Source organism: Pyrgilauda ruficollis, unplaced genomic scaffold (genome assembly GCF_017590135.1).
Source record: "Pyrgilauda ruficollis isolate IOZ18807 unplaced genomic scaffold, ASM1759013v1 scaffold2, whole genome shotgun sequence".
Classification (NCBI taxonomy): domain Eukaryota; kingdom Metazoa; phylum Chordata; class Aves; order Passeriformes; family Passeridae; genus Pyrgilauda; species Pyrgilauda ruficollis.
Window position 1 is genome coordinate 32,038,377 of NW_024519206.1, and position 23,185 is coordinate 32,061,561.

The 23,185-nt window shown below is 36.4% G+C and overlaps 1 protein-coding gene across 3 annotated transcripts in view; it reads right to left on the bottom strand.

Annotated features, from left to right (window-relative positions):
• SUGCT (succinyl-CoA:glutarate-CoA transferase) overlaps positions 1-23,185 on the bottom strand; it is a 316,450-nt gene that overhangs the window by 248,685 nt on the left and 44,580 nt on the right. For 2 of the 3 annotated variants that reach the window (XM_041466798.1, XM_041466795.1), the window contains 3 exons: positions 22,104-22,247; positions 5,760-5,816; positions 4,535-4,630 (listed from right to left, as the gene is read on the bottom strand). In XM_041466798.1, coding sequence (XP_041322732.1) covers positions 4,535-4,630; positions 5,760-5,816; positions 22,104-22,247 — 297 coding nt within the window. The remainder of the gene's footprint in view (positions 1-4,534; positions 4,631-5,759; positions 5,817-22,103; positions 22,248-23,185) is intronic. The other variant, XM_041466797.1, reaches the window with a different exon arrangement.

Sequence of the window (23,185 nt, forward strand, 5' to 3'; positions counted from 1 at the left end):
TCTTCACTGAAAGAAAAAATAAAGGAGACTGAAGTTCTGAGAGATTGTCTAGAACTGAGTTAGAAAAAATGATGCACACTGTGCCTTTGTGTGGAAAGTGTCTCTGCCAGATGAATCGGGTCAATAATCAAATTTCTCTGTTCCTGTCATGAGACACAAGTGACATGCGTGAGATTTTCTTTCTAAGACTCCTAGACAGTATGAAACTCTATGACAAAAAAGGATAAGATGCAGATGATAAAAATAATGCAGAGATATTTTATCTAAGACTGTGCTCATCTTCCTAATACCTCATACCTTTCACTTCCTTGTGAGCTTATACTTAGATTTGCAGAATATATTTAACTGACTTTGACACCAAGATAATTTCCTCATATGAAGGAAATTTTATGCCTAGCACAAGCAGAAGTTGATGCTTAAAGAATCTAAGTCAGGTTGTAAAAACAAACCATTAGTGTTAGGTCTGATGAGTTATTAAAATGCATAGGTCAGTCAACAGAAAAGGTAATTGGTTACTGTCTCATGTTTTTAACTTCCATTTAGAATGGCTGTGCCCTTCGCACATTCCAAAAATAAAGTTAACTATACTTGAGAAAACCCTGTGAGTCTTAAAATCTGGAACAAAAATAAAATCATATTCATTAGATATCTGCAAGAACTTGGTTTCTCAGTTTTCTAAATAGACTTCCATCATTATGGCCTCAGAGGAAACAGCTCTATACATTTGCTGAAAGTTTACCTCTGCCCAGTTGCCCAGGGTGTCTGATGGCAGGGTGACAAGCTGCCACATGAAACAACTTGCAAACATTCCAGTTAGACAGATAGATTTTCTCAGGAGAATGAATTCCAAATGGGCCAATTCAAGATGAAAAAGTGAATGTCCAGATCTCATGCATGGTACAGGCAAGAGAGCTACATTACTGAAACCATTAGAATGAGGGAAGACCTTATCACCCCAAGTGAAAGACAGTAAGAACTTTACTTTTCAGCACAATTATGTAAATCGGATGCTTTTAAGCTTTGATTTCCTCTGGATAATCATGGAGCAGCTGTTGCTAAACAAGGTGTCTCATTATAGAAATTGGTTTTTTTTAAAAATTGTACTAATTATATTGAAGATACAGCCCAGAACTTAAGGTTTGTGTTTTAACACTTGAAACCAAGCAAATTGGGATCTGATTACATTAACTATCACTGGGGTGCCATATTGAAGCTACATTGCTCTGATTAAACAGCAGATATCCTCAAAGTAAGTCATTTCTCATTAAGGTTTCAGGACTCAGAAAACTATTTCTGATTTTGGCTGATAAGAATCTAGAGTACTTCATCTTTGTGGCACATTGCAAATTTCACCTCCATTGAAAATCTGTGGTAAACCTTTACAGTTAGTTTTACAGGAACCCTGGGAGACATTACATACTCAACAGATATTCACATCCTTTTATTTGGCTTCTGGTAATGAACACAGAGAACTGAAAACTCAGACATTTCAGATGATCATGTCACAAAGTCAGTACATTGTCAACAAATGAGAAAAACCTTAAGAATATGAAAGCCCTTGCACACCAAACTTAACATCTCAGACCAGACCAGAAACAGATTTCCAAAGATGGTAATAGTTTCAGAGAGGGAGAAAACCCATCTTCCCAATAATGCTTAATTTTTACATATTTAAATACAAAGAAAAGTAATGAAGGTCAATCTAGAGAACACATTCAGGGACAAATTATGCTGCTAGTGTTTCAGTCAAGAAGCAATAGCGAAATTCAGTGAAATAACAGAGATACAGTCAAAGGTAAATTTGCCTTGTAAATAGAAAAAAATAGATCTATTTGCAAAGATATTTTGAACAAATTTATTTGGGTGAAGCTCAATAAAATAAAAGCTACCACAGAACACTTATTGTAACAATTGTAAGCAAAAAAAAGTACTTTTTATGTACATTTTTAGGATGCTTTTAACTGGGTTTTTTATTATTTTGGTCAGTGCTTCAGTGTAACTCTGATCAGACATCTCTCACACTGAAAAAAATGATGTAAATTATTTTGATTTTGCCTTTTTAATATCTATAAGAGGATCTCATGTTTGCTTGCCCAATCCTCCATGATTTAACATAATATGACACTTTTTACAGGACTGCATGCTCTGTATCACTTCATAATTTATTACCTGTATAAGTACTCAAAATACAGCAAGAGAAAGCAAAATAAAGGACATGTGAAAAAACAACAATTTGCCACTACCTAATTGTTCTGAAATATATAGAAATTCAATTTTCTGAAATGTGTTTTTCATTATTTGAACAAATTGTAGTTCACTTGCATAAAGTATCTTGAAAAAAATTTTGCAAAGATTAGTGTAAGTCATTAGCTTAGTAAGCATATTCAGTAAGTAGAATTAGGACTGAAAGTCAGGTATCAGAGATCTGTTCTATTTTACAAATTGCAATATTACAAATGAGCTGTATGAGAAACTGTAAAACTAGTACAATAGCAACAGTGAGGGTTAAGCCAAGTTTATGAAGAACTTTGCAATCTAAGTATAGCTTAGGTTAGTAAAGGGAAAAAAAAAACTTCTAAAACCCAAAATATTCTTATGGTTACAATCATAATTGCAATGATGGTAGCTGATGCAATGTTAGGCCACAGGCACATACACACACAACTCCATCCATAAAAAATCCACCCTAATTATTGGTTTATGAACAAGAAAATTAGATTAAATTTGTTTATAATATTGAGGTAATGTTTCTAATACCTACTACAGAAACAACACCCAGAAACACAGGAAACATAATTTTATTAGGATATTTTTTAAAAAAATTTTTACTTTCACAATGACTAATCAAGATTAAATCAAAAAACAGCTAAAACAATCTCCAAGACCTAAAGAGCTGTCTATGAAAAAAGAAACAAAGGATACTCAATGTATGTTTTTCATTTTGACTGGGAAAAAACAAAAGCCAAAAGGACATAAAAGAACACAAGTTTCAGTTATTCACCCAAATGCCACATGATGAAGATAAAATGCTTTGTTTAGTCAGGTTTTTGGGTTTGCTTATACAAACTTCAGATACTTCAGATTTGTTTTGTACTTTCAACATACTAAAGTTCAAAAGGCTTGCACCAAAAGGTCACATCACAGAAACACAGCAGAGTGTAAATACTTGGTTACACTGGGTCATAAGAGCTGGTTCTAGAAAACACATCCATACTGCTACACCAGCAGCACTGGAGACAAGAATACTGCAGAACTAAACTAATTCTTGCAGAAAGAGCCACACCACCTCCCCATTGGTCTGAGACAATTTGCCATTTGTTGTAGCTAATGCATAACAAGATAGTTGATTGTGCAGTATTACAAGTATTGGAAAAAGTCTCCTAGATGAAGTAGATTTAGTCCTTCCAAAGCCAGCTCATTTTGGTTTTAGACCAGAGGAGGTCTGGGTGTTACTAGCTAGTGAAAGAGTTCTGCATAATAGTAAAAAATTTTTGTGTCAGATTTTATGGCCACAAGGAGCTAATCTTTCAATTATGATCACCATGATCTTCACCACTGGGAAGACTTTACACTAAATTTCCCTCACGTCCTCTAAAAAAAAAGGAGAGGGTAAAGATACTCAGCAGTGTTTAGGTGCAGTTATCCCAAGCAAATGCTGGAAACTGCCCCTCTCAAGATTTAAAGGACTCTGGACATAAATTAAGAAATACAGGCTTTGCCTAGCTAGATACAAACATGACCACTTGATAAGAAATGCAAACAAATATGAAATAAAAAATAGATTTTTCTTAATTAATTATATGCTCAAGTTTCCGTAAGACATGACCTCCATCTAAGAACACAAAATGAAGAGCTAGAAAAGAACAAATTTTTTTGTTTACTAGAAGACCTTACCGTACTGGTCAAAAGTAAGATAAAACTTGCAGTGAGATTTTTTTTTCCTGTGTTTGTTTACATGATGAAGGTCATGTTATTTTAAGGAATGTCAACCCTTCATTAGATGTAGCAGAGTATGAATTCTGCTCAGGAAATCTGAGTTCTGTTTAATTCTTTTTATCAACCTGTTGTCTCACTGAGGCAGTGATTTGTAGCAAATTCAATAGGAAATTACAAATATGTAGCACTGCCAGTTATCTTTGTCATTTATACTGCTCTTGTAGCTCACAAGATAAAAACACCAACATACAGAGGGAAAAAATTGAAAGATCTCAGTTTATAACTGGTATGGAATGGAAGTCAGGTAACCCTTAAAAAAAAGGTTTCTCTGTTAGGTGAAAACCAATCAAGTCATCATGCTAGCTTTAAAGTCATCCAGTTTCAGCAAACACCTTTGATCTATTTCAGTGTCCTGTTACTAATCTACTGCTGATGAAGAAATATGCAAAATGCAGAAACGACAATGAACAACAGAACCTTGTCATGCCTCTACACAGACACATTACAGACTACAGGTCATAGGAAAAGTTGATTCTCAATCTCATAATACATAAAAAAATGAATTCCAAGGGAAAAGACCTTAATGCTTTCTGCTTACCTGATATGGAACAATATTCCCATGAGCAGTACCCCAGCGTTTTGCTTCAATTTTGCAATTAAGGTAATTGGCTGCTACATGAGTGAGACATGCAACCTGAAAATAGAAAAAAAGTATAGTATTCAGGAAAGCTAAAACTTTATTGACAATTTCTCTGAGATTTCTTTCTATGTGCTTTAGATACATAAGTTAACATATTTATGTCACAAAAGTATCCTTTAGACATTATATATTTTGTATGCTTTTTTACTATGAGAAAAACTCAGGCTACAGTGCTTGTTTAAAAACAACTCCATAAACTCAAAAATTAATATGTTCCCCATAACACCAGAAATACTGGATGTATGTAGCATTAAACTACACTGAGAGATAAGACAGTGTTTCCCTAAATATTTTGCAGAATAGTCAGCTGCAGTAGTGTCTTGTCTGAAGTATAGTGGGAAGCATGACAGATTTGTGGGATAGAACTCACCATTTCCTGAACCTCAATCCTATGCTTAAATCACAAAGACTTTTTCCTCAGTTACAAGATTATCTTTTCATTTTCTCCTATGCTTCTCATTTTACATGTCCAAGCTATGGAATATATTTCTGAATTCTTCAGCTCCCCACATATTCTGTAATATTAATTAAGTCATGGGCCTTGAGAAATCATCTGTCATTAGAAGATAAGGAGAGATTTAGCAAATTATTAGTCAGACATAGTTGGAAAAGTATTAACTTTGAAGGAAATATAGCACACTAACTTAGGAACCAGAATGTGAGCGTATAAATATATATAAGTATGATTATATCTTAGGAAAAAGAAAAGAAAGTTTGTGATGCAGTAATGCATGAAAATCAGTGGTTCTTTTATAATCCATGGCAATTCCTTATTCTTTATTCTTGAAGGGAATACAGTGTTTGATGATATCTGAAGCCAAGTAACACAATAAAGCATTACAGTTTCCATGGAAGGTTATCACTCATTCATCAGACACAGTGCATTTGTTTTATTCTGTTAACTAGCTGCACCAGTTAGTGCAAGTTCTTGCCTCAACAGCAGACCATGTGAACAATTTTTTCCAAAAATATTATTTTCTCCATATTTCTCCCATTAGATGAAAGAAATTTGCTTTGATGATCAAACTGTTTATAATATTTTGTGCCTACTAGTCAGTCTAGTCTACAACAAAACACACAATTAATTCAGAGTCCACCATTCATATTCCAATATGTGAATTACATCAGAATTCCCAGGAATCAAAAGCCATTTCATTTCCTTGTTCTTTCTCCAGATATTCTGAAAAGAAAATGTGAATGTGTCACTGTCACATTTAAAGAAAATATTTAACTGTAAATCATGCATGCAGCAATTTAGTACAGCAGAAAAATTAAGAAAATATATAGCAAATAAGTGTCTAACTACTGACAAAAATTGTATTTGTATATACTAACTAGAAACACAATTCTTTATTCCTGAGTACTTTTGGAAAACATTTTGTAGCTGGATTTCAGGTCCAGCTGTTTATAGCCCAGTGTTACTTCATTTGGCTAAAATGTTGAACCATGTCTGCTCTTTGGTCCCCAGGAAAATCTCAGAAGTTAAGGAAATGGAACTGGAAGTATCTAGAAAGAATTTTTTCCCTAGTCTGCAACTTTTCTCAGCAATATAGAATGAAACACCATGATTATAGACAGAGTTAATGAGTTACAAGAGTGTGTCATTTATTAATAACACATAGCCTTGACCCATCGTTCCGGCCATTTTTTCACTTTGGGGTCATACTCCACAGTGATACTTTCTCTACCACAGCAAACGGCTCTGCAGTAATGATGAAATTATCTAATTATTCATTAAATATTCTTCTGTATTTGCATGCAACACTACACAGCTGACATATTACACACAAGTTTCACTGACAGGTGAGATGAATCCATTACAACCAGCTTTTACTTCTAAAGACCAAGAATATGCATTTAACTTTCCACGTTTTCCTTACAGGAAACGCTGTATCAAACTTAACTCCAGGAAGGACATAGTGAATTAAAACCTAGTGAAACAGAATCCCAAAATATTGATATTAAATGTAATTGAGCCAAGATTTCATGATATCCATTTGTTTCTACATTCTATACTATAGAATTAGGGATTGGAGTTTCATAAACAGAATTCTTCACAAAAAGACTTTTATCCCTAAAAATATATTTTCTTAACACAGTGTTGCAAATTGCTTCAGCTTCCTTGATGAGACGAATGTACTATTTTCAGTAATGGAAAAAAAATACACATTCGATTTCTTTAAAGCATTTGTTCACAGTACATTAAGAAAAAAGGGATTAAAACATAATGCTCACTAGATATTGACATTTGACCACTAAAGCAGCTGCTTCATACTTATTTCAGTAGCAAGAGACCAAAAATGCCAGGGAAGTCAGAGCATAGTAAAGATGGCGATGTTGGAACTAACAGTTGCTTGGACCATATCAAGGTCTCAGTTCACCTTGGTACTTAGTATGAAGAATAATTCCATTTCAGTCAATGTACTGACCACTTGCTTGAATGCATATGCCTATGTAGCCTGTAAAACTGGTTTGCTCATTTTTGTTTTATCAATAAATCATGAACGAAAAAGGTTTTTGGCTTCCTCTGACTTCCTTCTCTGATTTGAGTCAGAGCCAAATTAGCCAGAAAAAAATTATTATTAGCAGTAGCTGTAGTATCATCACCAAACAAATAAGCTTATATAGACCAAAATAAAGTAAATATGTCAATGTTTTGTGTTTTACGTGAAAATACACCATTCAGTGAACTCTGTGGCCTTTTGCCACATTCATAATAACTTTCTGACAAGTTCAGCAAACTTAAAGACAATTCTATTTCTACTCTCCCATGAAACTTTCCCTTACCATGCCTTTCCCTGTCCTATCTTCCTGGCTCAGTTCATTGTCTTTGGTCTTTCCAAAGTTTTAGTCCCACTAAAAAGGCACGGTCCAAAAAAACTTTTCAGCATATACAATTTATGTAATTAATAAAGAACACAAATAATTGATCTACCTATATCTTACAGCTGTTAAGCAAACTGCTGAAGTACAAGCATAAAAAAGATATCCCAAATGAACATTTTTATAGACATTATATCCTTTAGAAAAAAATGTTTGTAACAATGTAAGTCTATTTCTCCAAACTCCCCTGTAATTCAGGACTCAGGACCTCACTGATAGAGACACTTCTTGCAGTAGAAACACCTATAAAACAATCAATCTCTCAAACTGGAGTTTAGGTACATCTGCATTACATATTCAGCTAAGTACTTTAAAATCTATACTTAAAACTGTTTTCCTGAAACCTTATAGACCCATTTATTTTCTCCTTTAATTAAGAAATAATCTCAAAAGTAACCTTTGAACTTACAACATTAAAGCAGATATAATGCAATGATACAGACATCTCTGTATTCCTTTGCTTGTAGAGACAGATCTATGCACTGTAAATATGCATTATCAAATATCTACAGATAAACGTTTCTTTATTTCACATCAGTAAAGGGAACACGTATTTCAACATTCCTTTCTAATGTTACTGTTGATGGCCAAATCCCATATTTGTGTAACAGACTTACTTAAATCAGAACAAAAAGAGAGCTGCATTAAGGTCTGAAAAGTTATGCTGAGATTACGATGAAATCAGACAGATGGGAAACAAGATATTAAAAGCCACAAGGTCAGCAGACAAAGAAAAGAGACAGAATTTCAAAAGATTTTTTTTCAAAATAGCACATCAAACATAATTTATTACAATGAGTTTGCTGAGTCAATCAATCATTTACATGCAATTTCAACTAGTGTATATGAATAACAAAAGAAGACAGGTAACTGGAAAGAGAAAATAACATTTTAATTATATTCTTTACTTTCTTCTCCCTCCAATTTTGTGTCTGCTGTCTTGCCACATACCTTAGCAATGCTTTGACTCTAAGCCAAGTCAATTTATTTCTGTCTCATTCTTTGTTTGCTTTTTCTTAAAGTAAGCATGTAGACTTATTAACTTCGAGACTCAGGCATTTTTACACTGGCATAGGTAACTTATTTTATGCAATGTTACAGAAGTAGCAACACAATTATTAATTTACAGCTTTGTAAGAAAAAAAATCATTCCAGAAAATTCCATGGCCTTCTGTTGTGCAGAGGCCAATAATCTTCCATTTACACCTTTCCCATACTTCTGGTGACATATTAAAAAAATATTTACACGAGAAAAATGTGAACATAAGATCACAATCCACATTTGGTGCACACTATAAAAGGTCTCTTAAAATCACTGATCCTATGCTAGTATTTACCTAATGACTTATTTTACTGGTTTATGTTTTCCCTAATAAGTATTTTGACACTGGTAATATTTAAGTTTGGCTAATTTTGCTTTGCAGTTATCCCCTATTGTCCTTATAGAAGCTGCTTCCATGTACAGGTGCATCAAGTGACTCTCAGCTCTTGCTTCTTGAGTAATTTTTTCATTATATAAAAACACAAAAACTCCACATCAAAACCCAAAACCTCTATCTCTACCAGGCAACCCCCACTCTACCAGCTAATTACACAATTCCTAAGCATCGACCCAGCTGTTTCAGGATGTGGCACTATACCACAGTGGACTGATAGAACAGCAGTGTTCTATCAGTTTTTACACAGGGAATTGTGTTTCAAACTCTTGCAAGAATTAACTGGGCAGCAGAAACCACAGCCTTGTGCAGAGGCAAGAGAGCTGCCACAATTCAAGGCAGCCCATCATGCAGGGGTCCAGCAGGAAACCCAGGTTCCTGCTACCAGGTGCTACCAACAAACATCACCTTACATTGAGGCTTGTAAGGGCCGCCCATCTAACCTGAAGTTGAGAGATTTGCAGAAGGTAAAAATCAGTTCAAGAGTGGCATACACCTATAGGCAGGGCAGACATTCCCACCTGCAAGTACACAGCAAAGCCACTGCCCACAAAGAAGCAAGATTTTACTGCTTCATCCATGGTGTTCCTTCATCAAAACAGCAGGTCTGGCCTGCAAAATTTAAATTAAAAAAGTAAAACTACTATCATGTAAGCCAAGGCTTAATAATATTAAAGAGAATTTTTGAAAAACGTCTGTGGTCATGTAATGTACACCGTGCTCCAGTTTTGTGTTTTCTACTCAGTGACACCGATTTCTCTTAATGAAAAACTCCAGGAAATTATCATTAATTCACCCTTCACAAAAGAAAACTCCTGGCACTGAAGTATCCATAAATGGCATAATTCTGGCCACAGCTATAGTCTTGTTAAGATAAAATGAGATCTTTAATGACAAATAACTAGAATTTTAAAACAGACCTCCTATAGTGCCCTGTTCTTGTACGTTCCAACCAGACACGTAGGCAGGTATACAAATCCATGCTAGCAGTCACATGCAGCATGGGGGATTTGCTGATTCAAGTTAGTCACCTGACCAATAGCACACAGTAAATGACAGTCACACAAAAGATGCCCTAGAAAGTGTTAATTGAACAAGAAACAATAAAACCCCCCAAGCCACTCAATAAGAAAATAAGAGGTAATGTATTTGTAAAACTTATCTAGAATACAAATTCTCAAAGGTTAAGATAGATAAAAAGAGCAAACAGACTTTAAGGTATACAGTTGTATAAATACTTTTTTTGCCTGAAAATTATGTCTGATAACATCTTTTACTTTATCAAAAATAAGTTTAGACTATATAGATAAAGAAACGGAAACATCTTCAAAAACGCAATGCATCTGCATCACAGAGAACTGCTACGTTCAGTGAAATGAAACAACAAAAAAAGAACTGATCTAAAAATTCTTTTTAATGAGCTATTTAGAGCTCATAAAAGACCAGAATGGATTCTTCCCATAGCATAGAGATCAGCTCCTGATTAAGATTCAATTAGCATTAACAATAGCAAAGATTGATGCAACTAACAGATGTAGGACTTGTAATTACAAAAGTATGTTTCAAGAGTAAGTACATATTAAATGGACTCCTATCTTTCCTTAGTCTCCAATTAAATAGGCAAACAAACAAACAAAATAAACTTCTACACACTCAGATGAATTTTAGGTGGAGGATCAAAAATAAAAATCCTGACCATAGAAGCTATTATACAGCACTGGCATTAGAGAGAAAAAGGAAACAAAAAAAAAATTATTTCTTTTAAATGAGTTCCAGTTGAAGAAAGACACATTCTAAAAGGAAGAATAAATTTAATTTTCTTGATTATGATAAAATACTAGGGGTTTTTTTTTTCTGAAACCTTAAAGAAAGATACTACTTCAGCTTCATAATTACAAAGGAACGTCACTAAAGAACCTGTTACTTAAAAAAAAAAAAAAAAAAAAAAAAAAAACCACCACCAACTATTAAGGAGAATATTAAGCCTAAAAAAATCCAAGAACTCCAAAGTTAGTCTGTATACTCAGTGCAAAATCCAAAACCTGAAGGAAGTGGTTTCTCATGAAGAAAAAAAAGAAAAAAAACAAAAAGCCTATCAGTGGATTTTCTTATAATGTGATCCTGGAAACAGATGAATAATTTTTAAAGTAACTTTGAAAACAAATCCCTTTTCTTTTCCATGACATAGAAAAATCAGCCAAAACCGTTAAAACTTTGGCAGTGTTCTAACAAATGAAATCAGATGTTGATAACATCAACATATCAGACATATCAGACATATCAGACAACTTTAGCTGTAAATTTCTACAATTTTCTTAAGACTTTATTCTCTCTGAAAAAAGACTATATATGCATTGAAATATTAAATGCATTGTGTTCTGTATTTCACACAGCTCTACCAAGTCCAGGCAAAATTCAACTGACAAAAAAGTTTATTCTGCAACATTGTATTCAGGTTTCTCTAACACTACAACACATTTTGTCTCTTGATTTTCTAGAGCTAAATGATGGTGAGGATAGGCTTGAGTATTCATGGGAAAGAATCAAGAAGGCTAACAGGGCAGACATCCTGGTGGCAGCCTTACAGACTGCCCAATCAGGAGAAAAGGAAGACAGAATACTCTATGAGCAGCTGGCAGAAGTCTCACAATTGCTATCCCTTGTTCTCATGAGGGATTTCAACATACTATATGTCTTGAAAATACAACACAACAAAGAGTCAATAATCTAGGAGTCTGGACCGTGTGGAAGATAACTTCCTGATGCATTTGGTGAGAGCCAGCTAGGAAAAGAGCCCTCTGGACCTGTTGTTTGTGGACAGAGGAAATTCTGGGTGGGAGTAGAAGGCTGTCTTGAGCATAGCAACCATGAAATGATAGAATTTTTAATTCTTGCAGAAGGAAGGAGAGGACAGTTACCTTGGAAATACAGAGGGAAAACTCTGGCCTGTTTAGGAGATTTGTTGAGAGAGTCCCTTGGGAAGAAGTCCTGTAGGACAAAGGAATCTAGGGAGGCTGCATATTCTACAGGAAGGAACAAAGGTTCAGGCACAGGATCATCATGTTGCACATGCCCAACAACCAGGGGACCAGGCCCAGCCAGTATAGGTTTAAGAAAGGCAGGTCCTACTTGACCAACCTGATCTGCTATGGCAAGGTAACTCACTAAGTGGATGAGGGAAAAACTGTGGCTGTTGTCAGCCACAAACTCTATCTGGACTTTAGTAAAGCCTTTGATATTTTCTCACAGTCTTCTTCTGCTCATGGTTTGGATGGGTGCACTCTTCATTGGATAAAAAAACTTGCTGGATGGCTGGGCCTAGAGAGTGATGGTGAATGGTGCTACACCCAGCTGGTCACCAGCTCCACAGGGCTCAGTATTTGGTCCAACTCTGTCTAACATCTTTAACAACACACTGGACAAGGGGACTGAATGCACCCTCAGTCAGTTTGCAGACAACACCAAGCTGGGCAGCAGTGCTGATCTTCTGGAGAGTAAGAAGGCTCTGCAGAAGGACCTGGACAGGCTGGATCAATGAGCCAAAGTCACTGGTATGAGGTTCAACAAGAAGTCCTGGATCCTGCACAACAAGATCACAACAACCCCAGGCAGTGCTACAGGCTGCTGGAAATCTGGGGCTGGGCCTAGAGAGTGATGGTGAATGGTGCTACACCCAGCTGGTCACCAGCTCCACAGGGCTCAGTATTTGGTCCAACTCTGTCTAACATCTTTAACAACACACTGGACAAGGGGACTGAATGCACCCTCAGTCAGTTTGCAGACAACACCAAGCTGGGCAGCAGTGCTGATCTTCTGGAGAGTAAGAAGGCTCTGCAGAAGGACCTGGACAGGCTGGATCAATGAGCCAAAGTCACTGGTATGAGGTTCAACAAGAAGTCCTGGATCCTGCACAACAAGATCACAACAACCCCAGGCAGTGCTACAGGCTGCTGGAAATCTGGCCAGCAGAAAAGGCCCTGGGGGTGCTGGTTGAGAGCAGTTGAACATGAGCCAGTGTGTGCCCAGGTAGCCAAGAAGGACAATGGCATCCTGGCCTGTATCAGGAACAGTGTGGCCAGCAGGACCAGGGCAGTGCTCTATAATCAGAACTGGTGCAGCCTCAAATCCTGTGTTCAGTTTTGAGCCCCTCACTACCAGAAAGCTATTGAGGTGCTGAAGCATGTCCAGAGAAAGGCAGTGAAGCTGGTGAAGGATCTGGAGCACAAGTCTTTTAAGAAGCAGGTGTGGGAGCTTGAATTGCTCAGACTGGAGAAAAGGAGGCTCAGAGATGACCCTTATTGCTTGCTACAACTTCTTGAAAGGGGGCTGTAGTGAGATGGGGGAGCCAGTTTCTTCTCCCAGGCAACAAGTGATAGGACAAAAGGAAAAGGTCTCTAAACCAAGAAGGTTTAGATTAGATAATAGGAAAAAAATTTTCACAGAAAAGGTTGTCAGCTATAGGAACAAGCTGCCCAGGGAAGTGGTGGAGTCGCTGGGGTATTTAAAAGATGTGGCACTTTGGGACATGCTTTAGTGGTAGACTTGGCAATGCTGAATTAGTTGATGATCTTAAAGTTCTTTTCCAACCTAAATGATCCTTTTCTATTCTAAAAATAATAGCTATATTTGATGACTGAGAATGGAAACAAGAAAGCGCAAAAATATGATAAAGACAAACAGATTTTGCTCATATAAAATTTAATTACCTGTGAAGACAGGTATCAGAATAACTATAGCAATTTTTATTCTTGTTTGCAACTGTGTAGCATCCAGAGGCTCCATACTGGATTTTATATACACTTTGTGAAGGATATTAATTTTATTTAATCAGTTATAAGGATGCTTATCCATGGAAAGCTCTCAACATCCAAAACCTGCTGTATTAAGGCACTTTTCACTTTTGATCTTATGATAGCAACAGTGCCATTTACAATGAAAATATGCATACATCTAACCATTTACACCACTCATCTTTTTGTTCTCCACATTTATCAGCATTAGTACTTGCACAGAAAAAAGAATCTTAGGTGTGTTTGTCTATTGACATTGTCATTTTCATCTTATCTGTAGTGAACAAATACAAAAATAAAATATAATAGTAATTTCAACAGCTGCAGCAGTGCAAACAGGTAAATTTTTAGACTTTTTATTTGATACACAGGGAGGCACATGAAGAAACAAGCCATGTCTATTTGGTTGTGTGAGAAATGTGCAAATGTTGTCTGCCTGGTATCACAGTGAAATCTCCCATTCATTACAGTATTACCTCGGCAGAACAACAATGGCTTTAGTTCTAACACTGAAAATCTCCATTCACTGTCCATTAAGTACTTAATGGTGCTAATGGTGCTAATGCACTACAGGGATGTCACAAGAAACAAATCCATGCAATTAAATGAAATGTTTGAAATAGGACGTTTTACAAGATTATCATTTCTGTGCCTCTGCAGCATTAAGCAATGCCCATAACACTCTTTTGAGTATTTTAATGCTGTTCACATTGCAGATGTAGTACATTTACTAAGCTGTTACGCAGCATGCAAGTCAGAGAAATGTGGTCCAAAGTTTTATTTAACTTGAGTATTACCAATGAGTCTGGAGTCAAAATATGGCACTTCTACATAATACTTTTTTAGTGGCAACATTGTAAATTATACCCTGAAGAAGGAATTTATTCTTAATTCAATCTACACAAATAACTTCAAATATATTTATTAGAGAAATCTAGAACTACCAAATTCATTCAAAGCAAGGCAAGGAATTTTTACAAATAACTGAACTCTGACTAAGCACCCACATTTATGGCCACATTGATCCACCCCAGAGCATCGAGGGAAGGAAAAGAACTTGTTAAACCACTCTCAATCCTCTACCATCAGTCCTTGTTAACTGGAGAAGTTCCAGCTGACTGGAAATTAGCAAATCTAAAGGATGCAGCTGACGGATGATTCAGGGAACTACAGCTCTGTCAGCCTGACTTCCCTTCCAACCAAGTTTAAGGAAGAGATCATCCTGAATGCCATTATATGGCACATGCAGGACAATCAGGGGATCAGACCCAGCCAGCATGCATTTATGAAAGGCAGGTTCTGCTTGACAAATCTGATCTTATTCTACGATCAAGTGACCTACTGAGTAGATGAGGAAAAGGCAGTGGATGTACTCTATCTAGACTTCAATAAAGCATTTGACAGACTCCCACGGCATTCTCCTAGATGGGTGAACGCCCCAGTTAATAAAAACCTGGCTGGATGGCCAGGCCTGGAGAGTTGAGGTAAATGGAACTAAATCCACCTAGTGATGGGTCACTAGTGGCATTCCCCAGGGCTCAGTTTTGGGGCTGGTCCCCGTTTAACATCTTTTTTGATGATCTGGACCTGGGGATTCAGGGCACCCTCAGTAAATTTACAGAAAACACTAAGCTGGGTAGGAGTGTTTATCTGCTCAAGAGTAGGGAAGGCTCTGCAGGGAAACCTGGACAAGTTTGATCAGTGGGCTGAGGACAACATGATGAGGACGAAAGGGAAGTGCTGGGTCCTGCATTCAGGTCCCAGCAAGACCATGCAGCTTGGGGAGGAGTGGCTCAAGAGCTGTTCAGCAGAAAGGGGCCTGGGGGTGCTCAGTGTGAGCCAGCAGTGTGCCCAGGTGGCCAAGAAGATCAGTGGCATCCTGGCCTGTATGAAGAACAGTGTGGCCAGCAGGACCAGGGCAGAGATCACCCTCCTGTACTCAGCACTGGGAGGTCACACCTTGAGTACTGTGTTCAGTTCTGGGCCTCTCACTTTAGAAAGGACACTGAGGTGCTGGATTGTGGCCAAAGAAGGGCAACAAGGCTTCTGAAAGGTTTGGAAAACATTTCTTATGGGGAATGGCTGTGGGAGCCGGGGTTGTTTATTCTCAAGAGGGGCCTCAGGAGGGACCTCATTGCTCTCTACAACTACCTGTAAGGAGGTTGTAGTGAGGTGGGGATGGGCCTCTTCTCCTGTGTCTGCAGTGAGAGGATCAGAGGATGTGGCCTTAAGATGAGACAAGGGAGATTCAGATACCAGGAAAAAAAAATCACTGTTAGGGTGGTCGGGCACTGGAATAGGTTGCCCACGGTGGAGTCACCATCCCTGGGGATGTCTAAGAGGTGGCTGGATCTGGATGATGTGATTTAGTGGTTTAGGGATTATAGTGGTAGTTCTGAGTTGACAACTGGACTTCATGATCTTAAGGGTCTCTTTCAACCTTGATGATTCTATGACTTTTATACAGTTGAATGGATACCTGTTTTAGAGGGGTTTTAGAAGTCCCAAACTAGAGTCTGAACACACTTTTTACAGCTTTCACTATAACATAGTAAGTAATAAGTTGTGACTTTTGGCCTAACCACATGACACTTCTCTAAATTGTTTGCAGTCTAACTGATTAGCCAAAACCAATGCTGAATAGAGAAACAATACTGTGTTGAATAAAAAGAGAAATTCTGACAGCAGGACCTCAGCAGACCAAAGGAAGTAATTATTTCAAATGTGTTTCAGCATCATCCTTTACCTTTTTTAAAAAGTAAATTATAATCTACAGAGAAATTTTAATGAGAGTTTCCTAAAGTAATCAAACTAAGCAGTGTTGAAACCTTAGCTAGAGTTCTATCACCATACCCAAAAATGCCACACTTGTTAAGGTTTATTAGATTTCCAGATGTTCAGCAGCACATAAAAATCAGCAGTCTTAATTTAAAATTTTCTATGACATAAAGCTAAAACCTCTTCCATCAAGTTACAACCCTTTTACTTGTTATTTACATTTAAAAATGGAGCACAATGTGTTGAAAGCCTCTATCCTAGTCTGATGAACTTATAGAATGACTTCTGAAACTTCTATGAGTTTAGAGAAGCAGGTGAGATTTTGGGGTACACTAAATGTGTTTATTCTGGTACTAGTTGTTTAAATCATTCTCCTTTCTTTTCATTTACCCAGGTTATCCTTCTCCTAATACTCAGCATGATTCTGAAATCTGATCTGCTGGTAATAAACATCTTGATTCCATTTCCAAGATTACACCCTTATTTAAAAGTCATCTAAATTAAAAACTCATTAAAAGAAATGTCTTCCTTTGTCTTCAAACTCTCTCCCCTACCCATCCCAGGCATCCTTTTTTTTTTATTTAAGTAAAAAAGGGGCATATTTTTCCTATCTCCTTTCTAGTCTTTCTCTAATTAATGACAGAGGCAGATCAATATAGGAAAATGAAGCTGCAACTCATTCAGACTTGGTTTCTTTAGCACAAGAACAATGGTAGCAAAGACAAAAAGACAGACAATTTACAGTTAGGCAGCATTTAAAGAAGAAATTCCCTAGCAATTTGAATATTTATTCTCTTTACAGAGTAAAGAAAGCCTCTAAATAAAACCAAGATCCAGTTGGAGGATGTTCTACCAATGACTGCATAACTAATCATTAGAAATCAAAACACAAATTCCACAGAGGCCAATATGAAATTGAGTTACTGTCATGTGTGTATGGTATTCTGGTCTATTCAGTCAAATTCTGGCTGCTTAAAACCCAGAGGGATAAATTCTGTTCTTAGTTATACAGCTGTCCTCAATGGAAATTGTCAAAAATACAAGCCAAGAAATGTGTAAAGTGCAGTATATGTTTAAAGAAATGTTCACATTAATTCAGATTTTGTTATTTTTCCATATGAGAGCTATACAGTGAAAAAAAAAAAAAAATCTCCATACAGCACATGCTCAATTTTTTATTATGATGGAGATTAAGAATACTATGTTTTGCAAAGATGATGCTTTATTAGCTTGTAAAAAATGGACTTATTCAAACCATACCCAAAAACAAGACAACTGTGTAACAGTCCTCATAGCTGGCCTCCAAAATCACCAGAAGCAATAACCTTTAAAAAAGATGATTTTTCTTTTGGTATTTTGGTATTCATTCAACTCATGACTCTCAGCAAGCAGAGAAGCAACAAGATACAGTGAAGACACCTGAGCAGTATTTAAGTTCCAAGACTGATATTTCCATACAAATTATTTATCAGGGATTCTATGATGCCTTGTATGTTCCATACACAGTATGCAACTGTTATCAGTTCCACCTACACTCAATAATTGCTAAAAGACATGCCATGAAAGCCCTGAATAGATAGCACTGAAAGTACCTTAAACAGATACGCCTTAAACAGAATCATCATGGGAAAATGTGAGGCAGAAACAAAAACTAATAGCTTCTAACCCTCATCATTCCCTCAGTAAATTAGCTGTTTAATTAAGAACAAAAATGAAATAAAGAAAATAATTTATACCAATTTTCTAGGTTTTTCTAGAGTCACTTCAACATTTTAAGAAGATATTTGCTATGGCAAATACAAACTAAAACATAGTAATTAGAAGCAGAGAAGTGTCTGATGAACAATCATATTATACAAACAATATTAACCATATTTTTCTCTCTGTGGAATCTGGTAAAAAATATATTCAGAACTGCAGAAATGTTATATGTAAAATATTTCTTGCAGATTTTTAATCCAAATGAAACCAACTTATTACAGTATTTGTTGGAGCCTGGTCGTAATTAAATACAGGAAGGATATTAAAAGTCCAAGAGATTTTTTTAAGCCACAACAGAAGAAAAGGCACAATTGCATAATTGGAACCAAATCCAAACCCCACTTCCTTCTTATTTACCAGTATCATCTAAAGGACACTATTTAGATGCTGAAAGATCTGGAGCTTACAACTGTGAATCATCTAAAAGTCAAAATTTCAAAGGAATTGTATGACACAGGTTAAAAGTTTATAGATGAGAGATATAGAAAGTTTCTGCTCACTACAAAACCACATCCTAAGAGTTACCATATCTCTTGTTCCAAAAAAATGTTAGAATCCTATTTTGTTGTGAGGAAAGAAATCTTGTTTGGTAGTAATAAGTGTTTAACACACAGAATTTGAAAGAAAGAAACATATTTTAAGATATTATAAAAATACTAATTTTTGACAGAACAGGGTCTCACTTATAATTTGGTTCTACACAGATAACAAATAAGAAACTAGCTTGCCAGTCAGTGGGACAGTTCTTTAAAAAGTTTCAGATCAGTTTTATTGGCAGCTGAATTCAGTTCAATGCTCTTTGTTATTTGCATGTCTGTGTAGGAAAGTCGTAACAAAAGCATTTTCCAGCTCTCCCCTCCACCAAAAAAAAAAAAAAAACAACCAAAAAACCTCTTGCGTTTATGCAAGGCATGCAGAAAAGTGATAGCACAGACACAGATGGACATTTAGATGCGGAGTTTTCTGTATAAAACAAACCAAACCATTTTCAAGATTTTCTAATTACCTGAGTGACTTAACCCCTGGGCTCACAATTTTCAGTTCAGATGAAGGGATGAACAAAAGATCCAACCACACTGTTATATTAGCTCAGTGCATGAAATGCTGGCAAAACCAAGAAGTTTCATATAAGACCCTGCTGTCAAAACACTATAAATAGGATGGTTCAGTACACATAGTAGATTCCTTTTTTCCTCATTAAAAATTACCACACTTCAGCAAAACTCTTGCTGAAGGAAAAGTGATCAAGATGTCTCTGTTTGACCACTAGATCCTACCATTAATCAATGCCAACAAGAACCTAATAAACTGAATGTCTAAAACTTTAGGTTCCTTATTTTTTTGGCATCATCCATGACAAACTTCAAAAAGTCTTTCTTTTTAAACATTCATCACATGAGGAAAAGCTAGCTTTCAATACCTAGTTGGGAGGTAAAACCAAAACCTTTTTGGAAACGTGTCTTTAAAGACCCTGATCACATCACAGTAATTGTCTAACTTAATTTAAAAGAACTCATTACCATCAGAAGTATTGTGAGAGTATTTTATCTGTTTACATTTGCAGATTTGTACTACACTTTCTTAGTAGAGACATTCCCCCTAAAGACTTATAAGTAAGCACCAGTCTTATACAAAGAAAGAAAACTAACCAAGAAACTAGATGTTCTGAGAGAGACTCAGCTGCCACTTATGTTTCTTTTCATTCATTTTAACACATCTTTTTAATGGGATTAATCACATGTTTTTATTTTTTTTACTTTAGAACCTCATCCATAAATACTTCTTCCAATTTAATAGATGTTCTCATTACAGTCTTGGGCCAACACCCCAAAATTAATTTGGACTGAAGCAACAGGGTCATCTAAAACAAAAGAGCTGTTTTCTGAATAACATCTTTTATCCATATTCTGTTCCAATATACCAAATTATTTGAATTTCATTTACCCAACACTGAAGTAAATAAAAACATTTCTTTTTCAATGAGAGTGTGAATTTATGGAATTACTTCTTAATAACTTTTAGATAACTATAATTTGATAATGAGCAGGAAAGGGGTTACTGTTTAAAAAAAACCTAAAAAAAACAAATAAGCTTTTCCTTGACTATTTAGCATTGCTTCAACTAATCATGTAGAAGACAAACACCATGCGACATGCTTTGTTCACCAACATATATCCAGGTCTTCAATCTCTTCCTTGTGTATGCTAGTGAGTGGCCTAAAGGATGATGATGTGGAAGTTCAGATGGAAATTTTGCAATATAAGAACACTTCCGTGCATAGACAAATCTACCCTAATCAAGGAAAAAGATTATAAAGACAAATAAGATAACAAAATAAGAGAGCTACAGAAAAATCTAACTTCAACTGTTCTTGGTTTCAAGATTTGATAAAATATGGAATAATAATCAAAAAGACTTCATTTAAAAAAAAAAGGCCAAGAACCAGTGGAACAAGGAATTACGTGCATACACCCCTCCCAGAATGACTCCTGAAATCAATAAAAATTATCAACAGTATTTTTATAAAATTAGAAATTAAAAAGATCAAGGAGCAGCTGCCATAATATATAACACTACAATACCTTAAACATGAAACCCCCCCTACTTCCACATACATACAAAATATTTAATAAGAATTCAATACACATTCTAAAAATTTTCTGAACTGTTTTTTTTCTAAGCATTTTTCCAATACGGAGACAACATTTGCAAATATATTTAAGTATAATTAAGTTCAGTTCTTACAAACATTTGTTCTGAAATAAAGGAGTTCTTTATTGATTCAAGCAAGGATTTCCCCTCCTTTCTGATTTCAACAGTTATTCAGACAAAAGCAGTAGGCACTAAAACAAGAGCAAACTCAATCATTAGTCTCAATCATTGTTACCATGCAATGATATAGGTGTCCAACCTCTTGCTCATACCTGGGCCAACTTTTAGCACAATGGGCACTGTCATTTCTCAGCTGTATTGACAGGTATAATGTGAAGAAAAATATAGTTGAATAAAGATTAAAACAATGGAGCACTGTAGTTGCTGTAATTAGGACTGTATACAATTTTGACATACATTTTAAATCGAAAACAAAAATTCCTCTGTATCATGTTCCCAGTTGCTACCAGCAAGTACCTACATATCATCAGCAAGACAACAAATCATCTGATCATATGCAGCTCATATCAATGCCACTTGCTTTTTAGAAATGATAAATCATTGCACTAGTGGTGTTCAAATTTTCAAAGAAGAAAGTTAAATTTCTCATTATATGTAGTACATGCTGTATCTTGCATGAACAAAACAGCTTTGCCTTTAATGCCTAGGAAAAATGCTGCATCTTCAACCTTCATTCTTTTAACTCCCAGAGCCAAAAGGCAGACCTCCTGGATTACATTACTTTGAAACTTGGGTGATACTTTAATACTCTGGGTGATTTTGCACAAATTATTCAGTTGCTCTAGAAGTTACGTGACCCATTGCTAAAGCCTTCCTTTCAACACTGGTTTCACCACTTAGACTTCTCTGTCTCCAATTACTCACTACAACTGTTACAATCTCAGTGATATTACAAACCTTTATTAACCTGTGTTTTCACAGAACATGGCAGTCCTTTGCAGCAAGTGAAAACCAAACTTAGTGCAGTAGTAACAATAACCATGTCATATAAAATGGTCACTAGCAGAGTGGCAGGTTAAGAAAATGATCACCAATGCCATTATTATTGTTGTCATTAGTTATACTAACTAATGCACTTTATATTCAAATGGTATTCTTAGGTTCAAACATCTATAAAACAAAAAGCAATTTTTTTACAACTCCTACCTGAGTTGACAGGAGATTGCAGTCAATATGTAGTCCTTTTCCTGTCTTATGCCTCTGAAGTAAACCAGCCATAACTGCTCCATACGTATACAACCCAGTAGCAAGGTCTGTCATTGCTACTCCTGGTCTAACTGGCTCACCATCCTAAACAAAAAAAAAACACCCCAAAATGAAACAAGGCAAACAAACAAAACAATAAACAAAGAAAAAATTAAAAGCAGAAAAAATAAGCAGAGACAATATGATTGTGCAGGGCTGGGATCTTATTGGCATGACAGGGACATGGTGGGATGACTCCTGTGACTGGAGTGTTGGAACGGAGGGATATAGGCTCTTTTAGGAAAGACAGGCAAAGAACACAAGGAGGCAGTGTTTTTATCTATGTCAATGACCAGCTGGAGCATATAGAATTTCACTGGGGATGGATGAAGAGCTGACTGAGAGCACAGGGAGGCAATTGCAGGTAACATTATAATCCTGCTACACACACCCAGCTATGGGGACAGAGTGGATGGGGCCCTCGACAGACAGATAGCAGTGGCCTCACATTCACAAGCCCTGGTCCTCATGGGGGGCTTCAACCACCTCAATATTTGTTGGAGAGCCAACAACATAGAACCACATGCTGTAGGAAAAGATCAGGTTCAAGACCATCTAGGGAACCTGAAGGTGCATAAACCCATTAGACTTGATGACATACATCTGCAGGACCCAAGGGATTTGGCAGTGAGAATGGCTAAGACACTATCCATCATATTTGAGAAGTCATGGTAGTCCTACAAAGTTCCCACTGACTGGAAAAAGAGAGACATAACCCCCACATTTTAAAAGGGTAAAAAAGAAGACCCAGGAGACTATGGGCCCACCAGCCTCCTCTTGCTATCCAGCAGGCTTATGGAGCAGATTCTCCTGGACACTAGTCTAAGGAACATGGAAAAGAACCAGGTGATTTGTGACAGCCAACACGGCTTCACGATGAGCAAATTGTGCCCGAAAAATTTAGTGGCCTTCTATGAGGGGGTTACTTACAGCAGTAGTAGGTCTGGGAAGAGTGACTGATGTCACCTACTTGGTTTTGTGCA